We start from the raw sequence: 13,026 nt of genomic DNA, 5'->3' as shown, positions 1-13,026 counted from the left end.
TTGAATTCTGAATACTGGACTTGGTGAGCTTGAATAGGCTAAATCTAAGTGACCTTTAGTGAGATGGCCTAAAACGGAATACAAATGAATTATTCTAGGACATATAGGCTTTCAGGATCAATTCAGAGGTTCAACTGTTCGTGATTAATTTTGCTTAGCCAGTGAAAGTGACCAGCTGTAGATTCCGCACTGTTAAAAATACTTCACTACAAGTAGGCTATAAGTCCTCCAAATAATTCAGCAGAATTGCATTACTGCCACACGCATAGGCAGCAGTAGTCATTATGCGCTGAAATGGTCCCTGCCAGTGTTTTTCTATTCTGATGTTTGTGGATGAATCTTTCAGCTACAGCTTTGTTACATTTCCTTGCGATGGTTTGCTGGTTTAACTATACAGCAATAAATCAAATGATGCAAGATGATGTGTCCGTTGCGTGGCTGTCATGTGAGAGCCGTATACGCATTTTAAAAACACCTGTAATCAGCGTGACTATGACTTTCCGAGCGGATCATGGGGGGCTCTTCAATCATTTATTTTTCAGGATTTTCTCCCGTCATCCTCCAGTTTATTGCAAACATCTGGAGATAAGTCGGTTTAATTAAATACTCAAGTGAAATACAAGTGTACCTCCAAATTGCACTTATTGTACAGTACTTCGGTAAGGGCATTTACAATCCATCACTAAAGTTTTAATAGAATATTCTGATTCAGCGGATTTAAAATGTATTTGTATAATCTTCACAAATCTTGCAGCAATGCAATGTTAATATATCATCATGGGAAATGAGTATTCTGATTCAGCACATTTACTATTTATTTGTATAATCTTCACAACTCACAGCAATGAAATGTTAATTTATCATCATGGGAAATAGCATATAAACAAGCTTCATAAAAATTCATTTCTAAGCAGTAGGCCTACTACATATTTCTCAACGTAAGCATCATGACCATAAGCTATCCCAACGTTTCACACCTTTCACACAGTAGGGCAGCATTAGTCATACATGATTAACAACACATCAAATAAACGTTATTGAGGGATAACAGTGAATAAAACATCTGCGTCTTGGGTAAAGATGGGCTATGCTTAATGTGAGGAGCAGAGCCCGATTGGAAGGAAGCCCATTCAGGACGAATTTTACCCGGAGAAGGCAGCTTCCAGGCAGATGAAGATGGGGGGGCTCTACTTCTTATTACCACAACAGGAACAGAACGCAGCCAAGCCAATGAATTCAACCAAGTCACTGAGAAGTCTGTCTTTAACATTTGGAAAATACAGTTCAACCATGTAGGACTTTTCTAATTCCCCATTGTACTTTACAGAGATAGAGCACTTTGTTGCAGTCAGACATTTGTTTTTGTTTACCTTTAACATAGTGAGGCTGGAACACAATAGTTTGACCTGGCTTGGTGGAAAGCCCACTCACCACGTCAAGGTGCAGGTCATGAAAAAAGGTGTGTGTGTGTAATTCCCTATGCAGTGCTGTATTTACAGGTATGCCTAGGTTCACAAATCAAATAGTAAATATTTTTTTACTTCTTATTACCACAACAGGAACAGAACGCAGCCATTCAGCCAAGTCACTGAGAAGTCTGTCTTTAACATTTGGAAAATACAGTTCAACCATGTAGGACTTTTCTAATTCCCCATTGTACTTTACAGAGATAGAGCACTTTGTTGCAGTCAGACATTTGTTTTTGTTTACCTTTAACATAGTGAGGCTGGAACACAATAGTTTGACCTGGCTTGGTGGAAAGCCCACTCACCACGTCAAGGTGCAGGTCATGAAAAAAGGTGTGTGTGTGTAATTCCCTATGCAGTGCTGTATTTACAGGTATGCCTAGGTTCACAAATCAAATAGTAAATATTTTTTTACTTCTTATTACCACAACAGGAACAGAACGCAGCCATTCAGCCAAGTCACTGAGAAGTCTGTCTTTAACATTTGGAAAATACAGTTCAACCATGTAGGACTTTTCTAATTCCCCACTGTACTTTACAGAGATAGAGCACTTTGTTGCAGTCAGACATTTGTTTTTGTTTACCTTTAACATAGTGAGGCTGGAACACAATAGTTTGACCTGGCTTGGTGGAAAGCCCACTCATCACGTCAAGGTGCAGGTCATGAAAAAAGGTGTGTGTGTGTGTGTGTAATTCCCTATGCAGTGCTGTATTTACAGGTATGCCTAGGTTCACAAATCAAATAGTAAATATTTTTTTACTTCTTATTACCACAACAGGAACAGAACGCAGCCATTCAGCCAAGTCACTGAGAAGTCTGTCTTTAACATTTGGAAAATACAGTTCAACCATGTAGGACTTTTCTAATTCCCCACTGTACTTTACAGAGATAGAGCACTTTGTTGCAGTCAGACATTTGTTTTTGTTTACCATTAACATAGTGAGGCTGGAACACAATTTGACCTGGCTTGGTGGAAAGCCCACTCAACACGTCAAGGTGCAGGTCATGAGTGGGAAAATAGGTGTGTGTGTGTGTGTCTGTGGGGGCACTTCAAGCGTCCTTCCCTGTGTGTGTGTGTGTGTGGGGGCACTCAAAGCGTCCTTCCACGGGGGGGAACAATTACAATGAGACAGTGTCTCATTGTAATGCCAGAAGAGACACAACCTCACGGATGAGGTCCAGTCCAAGGTCTCCTCTAGGACCAGCAAGAGGGTCAAAGGTGCTGTTTAGCTGCTCCAAAACAGCATCCCCAATGAGGTACTGATTTGAAGGTACGGTGACCCTCTCAGGCCAGTGCACCTCTCCTGCACCAGCACCGCCCTCTCTTGCTGGGTCTTCCCCTTCTCCTTCCTCAGCAGCACCTCCTTCCTCCGCAGCACCTCCTTCCTCAGCAGCACCTCCTTCTCCACCAAATACGGAAAGCATTGCAGTAGTTGTCTGTCCCTGCTGTTCCAGGCAACCTCTGACGAACATCTGCAGTGGAGTAGCATGCCTTTCCGTCCTCAGTCCATGGTTATTCCACTGTTCAATGAAGCCGCAAAGGTCACGGTTAATCCGCGGGAGGTACACGTAGTGCAGTGCCGCCATGTGCATCTCGTTGTCGATGTCCACGATACCTTCGCTCTCCAGGAAGTTGAAGAGTTGATAGTACACGTTGGACATTCCTCGCCACAAATCCCCCCAGAGCCGTTCGATGCGCTGGTTGTGGGTGCTTCTCCCCCGGAGAGCACTACCTCTGTTTGACCCTCTAAAAAGGTTCATCATGAGGCAGACCGAGTTGTTCTCACCTCCGTGGTCAGTCCTGACCCTCGAAGGCACGCCATACTTCGCCACAGCACTCAGGAAGCTCTCCATCACCGTGCTGCTCCGGTTGTTGTCGGAGGCTCGGAGGAACACAACCAACCGGCTGTATCCATCGATGGCCCCATGGATAACAATCCTCCACCTGAAACAGTGAAAATATAATTTATATGAACAATACATAGCCTACGGAGACAAATTAACCACACCTTTAAAGCGAACACCAAAGTCTGGTATGCTAATGTTAATATCTACCTTATCAACTTGTGGTTGCCATCGATGTGCCACAAGGAGTTTGGGCCAGCAACTCTATATGCCCTTCTTTGCAGAGCCTGGGACATTGTTCGCGCTGCAGCTGCTGCAGGGTTCACCCTCAGCATGCTTGAACGCACTCTGCTCCTCTGAACATTAATTTGCTGCGCACGCAGCTGCGCCCTCACAGACTCTGGGCCGATGCGGTCATTCCCAGCCACTGTCTCCCTGATGAGGTCATCCAAGGCAGCATCTGAGCAGGTGGAAAATGTCCCAGCGCGCCTCAGGTTGAACTGCCTATAACATTTGCACATAGAGGTAATGTTAGACCTACGGTATTTCGATGTGCTTTTGCACCTTTAACCAGCCCTCCAGGATGATTACAACAATTGAGACAAGAGGGAACTGCCATTATTGAAACATACCTTAAACGACGGCTCAGTGTACGAACAGAGACACCCAGAATCTGTGCCATCTGTTTCCCAGTGAAACCACAGGTCCTCAAAAAACACAGTTGCTCCTGTGATATTTTTAACTGTGGGGGACCACGACCTCCGGTCCAAATGAGAGGTGCCTGGTAGCCTGAGAAATATAACAGATTGTTGATGTTTACTCACCTGGCTAGCTAGCTACACATGTTTTAAGTTGAAATTTAAAAAAGGGCTTAAGAACTTTTTAAGACGGAATAGTCAGAAAACAAACCATAAACTGAGTAATTTAGGCGTTGATTAATAATCCTATCAGCAGCCCCATGCAAGCATACCTTGTTGTCCCGGAGTGGTAGGCACAGATCTCCGAACTTCAGCTATAATCTCCCGAACATCTCGAATTATAAGATCAGCTGAGGAGATGTCAAGCAGCCTTCCCCGTGACCACACTAGGGTCCTCTCCATGGTTTCCAACCTGAAAGTTTGAAAGGTTTCGTGAAATTAGGAAAAAAATGGTAAGTGTGAAACTGTGAAGCTACCCCACACCTAGTGGTAAGGGCGCATTAATATCTGCCTGAGCGAATTAACACGCAAGCAAATATATATATATAGGGGAATTCAGAACACCCTTTTTTCGTTTTAGGGGGAACAGTAAAGTGGTGGGATCAGTGCAGATAAGCGACAGCATGGAGCTATTATGAGCGACAACTGTCACTAAACGACGCGAGTTTTGCATGGGCAGAATTATTTCATGAATTTTGGTTTGCAATGAACATAGAAAATAATAAACTGCTTGTCACAAAATAAGTTGTTAACATTCATTCTTGGAATCCTAAAGTTCCACCCACGCCAGAAGTGACTGGATAACGATACCCATCTAAGGAACGGTTACTTTATAACTTATTAGGCCCCGTCCACACAAAAAAAAAAAAACGGCCGTGACTTTTTCCAGAAACGCTCTGCTCCATAGGAATATAATATAAAATAAACGCTGGCAGATTAAAAAAAACGCTAGATGTGAACACGGCCTTTAGTGTGGAAGGAGTAGCCTTTAGGCTAAAATTTAAATTCTTGAGCAATGTCCTTTACATGTTGGCTGGAAAATTCCCAAAACCTACCTGGTCAATGTAGATTGGACGTCTACAGCATCTGTTTCAAGCAATCTCATACAGTCATTAAATGTGCTTTTGCACCGCATTATGAACTGTCTTCTAGACATTCTTGAAGAGTTCCACCTGTCAGTCCGATGTCTACGGCTTCAACTCACTCGACTCACGACTCAACTCACGAGAAATAAAATTGGAGCAACTCGTGGACCAATTAGAAGAGCTTATTTTGAGGGGGGGGGGGGGCGGATGGTTGGCAACAACCTCACATTATGCATTATTTGAATTCAAATTCGCCAATAGGCTTGCAAGCCAGACCCATGTCAAGTTCATATTATTTGAATTCAAATGCGCCAATAGGCTGGCAAGCCAGACCCACGTCAAGATGTTGAAATTAAATTTACTGCCGCTAGGGGCGACTAACGTGTATAAATACGTTGCGATCTCGGCGGGAGTTTGAGTTGTTCAAAATGCACAGGCGACTCTCTGAAATCCGCAGACAGGTGAACGCAAACTTCGATCGAGCCATGGATCGCAGTACCGAGGAGGCCACAGACGGACTTGTGGATAGGTAATATATATAATAATGATAATACATTTAATTTAGAGGCGCCTTTCAAGACACCCAAGGTCACATATTTCATTTTGATAATAGCATCGCTGTTAACGCGCGCTAGTTGAGCTGATCGGTTGACAATTCCAAAATGCCTTGCATTCGTTTAATAAAGACTTGCTTTCACGGTGTAAACGTGTCATTACTAGTGTGAGAAAAAATTGACTTTAACTGTCGGGCAAGCTAGAACAAATATCAACCAAATATCATTACATTCAGAAATCTCAAAATGCTACACGCAGACAAATAGCCTACAGCAGTGGTTTTCAAACGGTGGGGCGCGCCAGAGTTCTTCAAGGGGGGCGCGACGTGAGAAAAAAATAAACCCGAAAAAAACCTGAAAGTCGATGATTCAAATCATCAGTCGTCGTACTTCAACGTCGCCTTGTCCGGGAAAACGTTTGCCCGCCAACGGTGCTACTTTGACAATTCATTCTCAACCATGGCCGACATAATCACCATTGCATGTCTTTACCTGTTGTGGAAGAGGGAGAGACTTCGGAGAACCCGATGCAGTCTATTCGTAATATTGCAATGACCCCGGAAGAGGCAGTAAATTAAATATTGGTTAGACAGCGATTTATTAGATACCTAATAAACCGTTGGAACGCACAAGACCGGTGTTGTGTCGAGATCTGTTTCCCCGTCGAGATGTGTTTCCCCTAGTCCCAGATAATGACTGTCAGGATGCGTTCCCCCTGTTCTAAATGGTCAAATTGAATGATTTAAGCCTGAAAATCACAGCACTTATCTCTTGTGGGGAAATAAGTCAGCAGTATGAATTTGAAAGATGTGTGAGCATCCTTTCCTATGGAACAGAGGGCCTTTTCGGGTAATTTCGGACGGGGGCGGGGACTAGGGGAAACACATCTCGACGGGGAAACACATCTCGACACAACACCGGTAACCATAGCAGCGCCGGTAAATAAACCCCGCTAAACCCAATCCCTACGAAAGCTCCCCGCGCTTTAGGCCGTGATATTATATATGTAAGGGATAATGTATAGAACGACGGTCATTATCGAGAAAATATCGATTGTGTTTGTGTATGTGTTTGCATATGCATGTGTGTGTGTTTAGGTATGCGTATATATATGTATATGCATCACCCATCTTGATGTTGGTTCTGTTTGTCTTGTTTTTGTCCTTATTTTAACTATAAGCGTCTAAATGCATTAGCACTTTGTAATTATTGTATTTATTGCATTGTTAATTTATCCTGTGTCCTTCAACTGCTGCTGGGCTGTTCTGCAACAAACAAATTTCTCCTACGGGAGATTAATAAAGTATTATCTTATCTTATCTTATCTTATACATATCCCGCAAATTACATTGACAAGTTACCGGACTTGCGGATTGATACTAAAAACGTTGTTAGAGGCAAAAAAAATAATTTGTTATCAAAATGAACACTTTCCTAGGTTTGCACTGTTTCGAAGGGAGGAAGGAGCAGGACCCGCACAAAGCAGCAGGAGGAGAAGACCACGGAGGACACAACTTTTGATAAAGGTCTCCGTCCTTAAGCAGGACATTGCGGTGTACCGCTGTACACAAGGTGAGCAGGGTTGAAGAAGACTTTCCCTGAAAAGAAAAGGGGACGTTTGTTTGATGATTTCATTATTGAACACGTGTACAATTATATTCTACCAAAGAAAGTAGCCACTGAGTATAGTACTACTACTACTAAATAATTGTTCTCATGTTTTTTTAGAAATCTTAGTCACCTGCACAGTGGTACTGCAGGACACAATGTCCCGCGAGGAGTTCCTGCACGCCCTCAGGGATAAAGTGCCGTACATGCCAGAGGCCTTCGACCTCTGCAGGCTCATTGGCCGTAGATTCATCGTTCTGGTCGATGTCTGCCCGAGAGACCTTCGGGGACGTGGCATGATGGGCCGGTCCAATCTGTACATCCGACCAAAGGTAGATGAACATTAACAAATAAGCACAACAGGTCAAATAAAATAAACATCGACCACTGTACCTGGCATTAACAATTTATTTTACAGGGTGCTGCGGCTGCCATTCCCTCAACCAATGAGGTCCGGCACCCTCTAAATGCACCGGTCTATGTTGACAGTATTCATGTTATAAACTGCTTCAAAACGGTTATTTTCACAATATAAGTGAATACTTTGACTGAGTACTCATTCAAGGTTTGTAGGTGTCTAAGAAGGAAGAGCAAATGTGGAAAAGATAACCACTCTTGCACTAGCAAGAATTTTTTTGAAAACATTAATTCCAAGTCTGTCGTCTGTTCATTGAGAAACTACTTTTTCAGGGTTACCATATAAGATCCCAGGCTCATCTTCAGCCAGCCAGTGGCCTGAAGTTGTTAGCTTTTGTAATAGGGCTTTATTTAGACCGAGCCAGTACAGAATATCTGCATAGGTAAAGAATACTGATGGTCTTCACTTTTCAGGTACCTCTGCCACCTGCTGGCCAACCCCAACCTGCCGGCCCAGAAACCCTGCACACCCTGCCCGGCCCTTCTCTACCTCCCAGCCGTTCTCCACCTCCCAGCCGTTCTCCACCTCCCAGCCGTTCTCCACCTCCCAGCCGTTCTCCACCTCCCAGCCGTTCTCCACCTCCCAGCCGTTCTCCACCTGACAGCCCTTCTCCACCTCCCAGCCGTTCTCCACCTGACAGCCCTTCTCCACCTCCCAGCCGTTCTCCACCTGACAGCCCTTCTCCACCTCCCAGCCGTTCTCCACCTTCCAGCCCTTCTCCACCTCCCAGCCCAATCCCATCTGCCAATAGTCTGTGAGTAGTGAACCGTGTTTCCCATTAATAACTTAGAGTCTGGTGCCCTGTCAGAATCCCAATTTTTCCCTCCATAATTTAAGAATAAACTGAAATTATCTTTAAACTTGTGACAGTATCAAAATAACTGCATCTTGCCCTGTTGCTTAAGCAAAGCTTATCCAAGTAGGGAAAATGTTTTAAATCAATCCCCCTTGCAATGAGCGTCGAGTCTTCCAACCGAAATCAATGGATTTACAAAATGCCAAATAAAACATGACAGAAACTGAATTTCGCTACCATACTTGATGAAAAAAAAGAAGATGAGGATGTCTGCATTGCCTTTGGAGAGTGTGGACTCTAAACTCTCCCCAGGCAATGCAGATATCCTGAGTTTAAAGTTGTAAATCCAGGGTTAGGGATTATTTACCATCAGTTAAAACGAAGGAATAATGCCTCATATTAAAAATAATAATAATATTGACTGTGCTTAAAGGAAGCAGGAATTTTACCAAATTGTTCACTTTATTTTGTTTTGTTTTTACACATTTGAAGATTCTACTTAAAGTCACATTTGTCTTGTTATCTTATTTGCTGTTGTTGATCCGAAAATGATCCGACCCGTGACTCAAAAACCAATGCACGATCCGAACCTTCCGTTTTGTGATCCGTTGCACCCCTAATTTTAAGTAGTGTTCTTTAATCCTGTCCTGGGGGACTGCTTATCCTGTACAATTTAACCCTCTCCCTGCATCTACACATCTGATAATCAGGGATTGCTAAAATGACTAACAGGATAAGTGGTACTCCAGGAGTGGTCTGAGAAACAATGCTGTAAGGCATATCTGGTGATATAGATTTTATTAAAACCTGAATTGTTATTCTTTGTTTTTCCAGACCTCTGGATGTGAAGGACATCCTTCTGCCACTGCAGGACCTGGTCTTGAGGATGGGTCAGGGAAGCCGGGTGAACTGCTTAAGAGGGGAGGAGTTTCAATGTGCAGCTAGGGCCTTCAACAGGTCGAGTTTTGACCCCTACGCAAAGTTGGATGTGGTGTTTGTGGATGGCGATGGGGTGGCAGAAGGCGCAGTGGATGAGGGGGGACCGACCAGAGAGTTCTGTACCCTCCTCATCCACCAAATACAGAATCATTTAGTATTCGAAGGTCCTGAGGGCAACAAAACCCTGGCCCTGAACAGTGTTGGTAAGCTTTGAATTTAATTTATGGTATTGGGCGTTGCAATTTTGAGTTTTTAACATGCATTTAAAATGAGCAACAAACTTTAATAACCTTGTGCTTTTCCCCTTATCACAGCATTGCAGAAAGGACAGTACAGGCTGGTGGGGCAGATGATTGCCGTCTGCCTGGTGCAGGGGCAGGTCTCTCCCAGATTTTTATCTGAGCGCCTCTACAGACAGGTGTGTAATCTGTCCCCTCTTCCTGCCACTTTGGAAGAGGTGACAGATTACAATTTGAGGACCAAGCTCCGAAAGGCAAGTAAATGGTTAATGTTAATTGAAACCACTTTTTGGATTTTTTTTTTTTTTGTCAGTGTTTTTGTGTCAAGATACTGTGTGGTGTGCTCTATAGTGTACTGATGTTGAATTTCAATATATGATTGATGCCATACAGATATGTCAATGCATTCTTCACTGTTAGAAGATAATTTGTGCCATGAAAGTGCTTAGAAATCCCAAATAATTATTGTTCCTAATGTATGATATTAGATTGCAGATGCCACACATGTGGAAGGTGCCAGGGAGGCTATGGAGGAGGCCACAGACGAGCTCTCCCTCATGGGCTCCTTCTCCTTTGTGAGGAGCCTCCCGCAGAGGGATGAGCTGCTGGGGGCAGCCCTCAACTTCCTCACAGAGGGCCGTATTTTGACTGCTCTGAATCAGTAAGTGGAGCTGGGAATTGACTATTTAATGGACTGAGACCTTTGTGTTGGAGTGAAAAGTTATCATGGGTTCCAAAATAATCTAAATTTCAATTAATTGAAAGGATTTCTTGTCTAATTGATTTTTATCTTCACATTATGTACAATGGAGTAGGCTAGAACAGGCTTCAGAGCAACAGACTTGGATATTCTATCACCTTATATTTTCTCTGATCTATTATCTCATTGATTTTAAAGATTCAAAGAAGGGTTGGAGACCTTCGGGATTCAAGCCCTTTTGAGGTTCCACCCTGAGGAGCTCAAGGGGGTCTTCATGGACACACCTGAGCCGCTGCTGGCCTCCCGGTTGGAGTCCACATTCAGCACGTCTTACCTGTCTGAGCCGGGCTCCAATCGGAGGAGGAAGGAGGCCAGGACCCTTGTATATTGGAGGGACTGGCTGATCGAGGTGGAGGGTAAGGAAGTGTTTCTATCTACAACCCTTATCTATCTAATTGTTCTTTGTTAATATATGCTTATTCTGAATTTGATGCCAGCAACACAATTCAAAACAGGGGACCACCAAAGACTAGGAAAGCTGTAGAATGCTCAAAAAACAACAATGTTCAACTGTTTCAACATTAGTAACTGGTAACAGGTGATATTATCATGAATGGATATAAAAGGGGCATCCCGTAGAAGTTAAGTCTTCACAAACAATAATTGGTCACAATACACAAAGGAAAAATACAATACTGTTTACAGCTCTGCATGAATGAACAAATGCACACATGAAAAATATTTACTATTTGATTTGTGAACCTAGGCATACCTGTAAATACAGCACTGCATAGGGAATTATAGTGAACCAATGCCTAGATTGTGACAGAACCAGCATAACACATTTTATTTATTTTTTTGAAAGAATGACACATTGATTTATTAGTGCACACTTAGGGTAAAACAAGGACTTTTGAACATTTCTATTGTGATCTGAGAAATGCAACACAAACCAACATAAAACAACCTACATTTCTCATTGCTGAGATTAATAAAGTATATATTATCTTAACTAAGGACGACGAAAGATTGGCACATGTCAGGCAGTGTAAAATTCCTGTTAATGTTCACATGCGGTCGTTCCTACAAGTTATCTCTTATGTAATAACAGATGGAGATACGAGTCTCACCCTGGGGGCGGTTTTGGCATTTGCCACAGGCCTTCAAAGAATTCCTGCCGTGGGTTTTCCCATCGGACCCCGGCTTGAATTCCTCCATGAGGAAGATGGACCGGCCCTTTTCCCCACGGCCAATACGTGTTCCCTGGTCCTCAGGCTACCGGTTTATCCGGAGTACACTGGATTTAAGGAGGCCATGGAGGAAGGAATAACCTCCGGTGGGAGTACCTTCGGCGTGGCCTAATTTGGTGCCCAACCCCGTGGAAGGACGCTTGAAGCGCCCCACACACACACAGGGAAGGACGCTTGGAGTGCCCCCACACACACACACACACACACACACACACAGGGAAGGACGCTTGGAGTGCCCCCACACACACACACAGGGAAGGACGCTTTGAGTGCCCCCACACACACACACACACACACACACAGGGAAGGACGCTTGGAGTGCCCCCACACACACACACACACAGGGAAGGACGCTTGGAGTGCCCCCCCACACACACACAGGGAAGGACGCTTGGAGTGCCCCCACACACACACACACACACACAGGGAAGGACGCTTGGAGTGCCCCCACACACACACACAGGGAAGGACGCTTGGAGTGCCCCCCCCCACACACACACACACACACAGGGAAGGACGCTTGAAGTGCCCCCACAGACACACACACACACACCTATTTTCCCACTCATGACCTGCACCTTGACGTGGTGAGTGGGCTTTCCACCAAGCCAGGTCAAATTGTGTTCCAGCCTCACTATGTTAATGGTAAACAAAAACAAATGTCTGACTGCAACAAAGTGCTCTATCTCTGTAAAGTACAGTGGGGAATTAGAAAAGTCCTACATGGTTGAACTGTATTTTCCAAATGTTAAAGACAGACTTCTCAGTGACTTGGCTGAATGGCTGCGTTCTGTTCCTGTTGTGGTAATAAGAAGTAAAAAAATATTTACTATTTGATTTGTGAACCTAGGCATACCTGTAAATACAGCACTGCATAGGGAATTACACACACACACACACACCTTTTTTCATGACCTGCACCTTGACGTGATGAGTGGGCTTTCCACCAAGCCAGGTCAAACTATTGTGTTCCAGCCTCACTATGTTAAAGGTAAACAAAAACAAATGTCTGACTGCAACAAAGTGCTCTATCTCTGTAAAGTACAGTGGGGAATTAGAAAAGTCCTACATGGTTGAACTGTATTTTCCAAATGTTAAAGACAGACTTCTCAGTGACTTGGCTGAATGGCTGCGTTCTGTTCCTGTTGTGGTAATAAGAAGTAAAAAAATATTTACTATTTGATTTGTGAACCTAGGCATACCTGTAAATACAGCACTGCATAGGGAATTACACACACACACACCTTTTTTCATGACCTGCACCTTGACGTGGTGAGTGGGCTTTCCACCAAGCCAGGTCAAACTATTGTGTTCCAGCCTCACTATGTTAAAGGTAAACAAAAACAAATGTCTGACTGCAACAAAGTGCTCTATCTCTGTAAAGTACAATGGGGAATTAGAAAAGTCCTACATGGTTGAACTGTATT

General features: G+C 43.8%; 3 protein-coding genes across 3 annotated transcripts; 2 read left to right on the top strand and 1 right to left on the bottom strand.

The window, feature by feature from the left end:
• Nucleotides 1-2,515: 2,515 nt before the first annotated feature.
• On the bottom strand, nucleotides 2,516-4,873 carry LOC115536269 (uncharacterized). The gene is made up of 2 exons (XM_030348053.1): nucleotides 3,523-4,873; nucleotides 2,516-3,412 (listed from the first exon to the last, which is right to left on the bottom strand). The coding sequence occupies exons 1-2, from the start codon at nucleotides 3,831-3,833 to the stop codon at nucleotides 2,605-2,607; spliced, it is 1,119 nt and encodes a 372-aa protein (XP_030203913.1). The 5' UTR covers nucleotides 3,834-4,873; the 3' UTR covers nucleotides 2,516-2,604.
• A 448-nt stretch (nucleotides 4,874-5,321) lies between these two features.
• Nucleotides 5,322-10,008, top strand: LOC115556945 (uncharacterized). The gene is made up of 6 exons (XM_030374396.1): nucleotides 5,322-5,624; nucleotides 7,088-7,221; nucleotides 7,378-7,589; nucleotides 8,089-8,191; nucleotides 9,725-9,907; nucleotides 10,001-10,008. Exons 1-6 carry the CDS (start codon nucleotides 5,524-5,526, stop codon nucleotides 10,006-10,008), a joined length of 741 nt encoding a protein of 246 aa, XP_030230256.1. The 5' UTR covers nucleotides 5,322-5,523.
• On the top strand, nucleotides 8,335-11,869 carry LOC115536276 (G2/M phase-specific E3 ubiquitin-protein ligase-like). Its single transcript, XM_030348065.1, has 5 exons — nucleotides 8,335-8,429; nucleotides 9,306-9,613; nucleotides 9,725-10,310; nucleotides 10,548-10,765; nucleotides 11,461-11,869. The coding sequence occupies exons 3-5, from the start codon at nucleotides 10,177-10,179 to the stop codon at nucleotides 11,709-11,711; spliced, it is 603 nt and encodes a 200-aa protein (XP_030203925.1). The 5' UTR covers nucleotides 8,335-8,429; nucleotides 9,306-9,613; nucleotides 9,725-10,176; the 3' UTR covers nucleotides 11,712-11,869.
• Nucleotides 11,870-13,026: the final 1,157 nt, after the last annotated feature.

Source organism: Gadus morhua, chromosome 2 (assembly GCF_902167405.1).
Source record: "Gadus morhua chromosome 2, gadMor3.0, whole genome shotgun sequence".
Classification (NCBI taxonomy): Eukaryota; Metazoa; Chordata; class Actinopteri; order Gadiformes; family Gadidae; genus Gadus; species Gadus morhua.
Note: the sequence above shows the minus strand (reverse complement) of the source record. Positions and strands in the feature narration are given on the sequence as shown.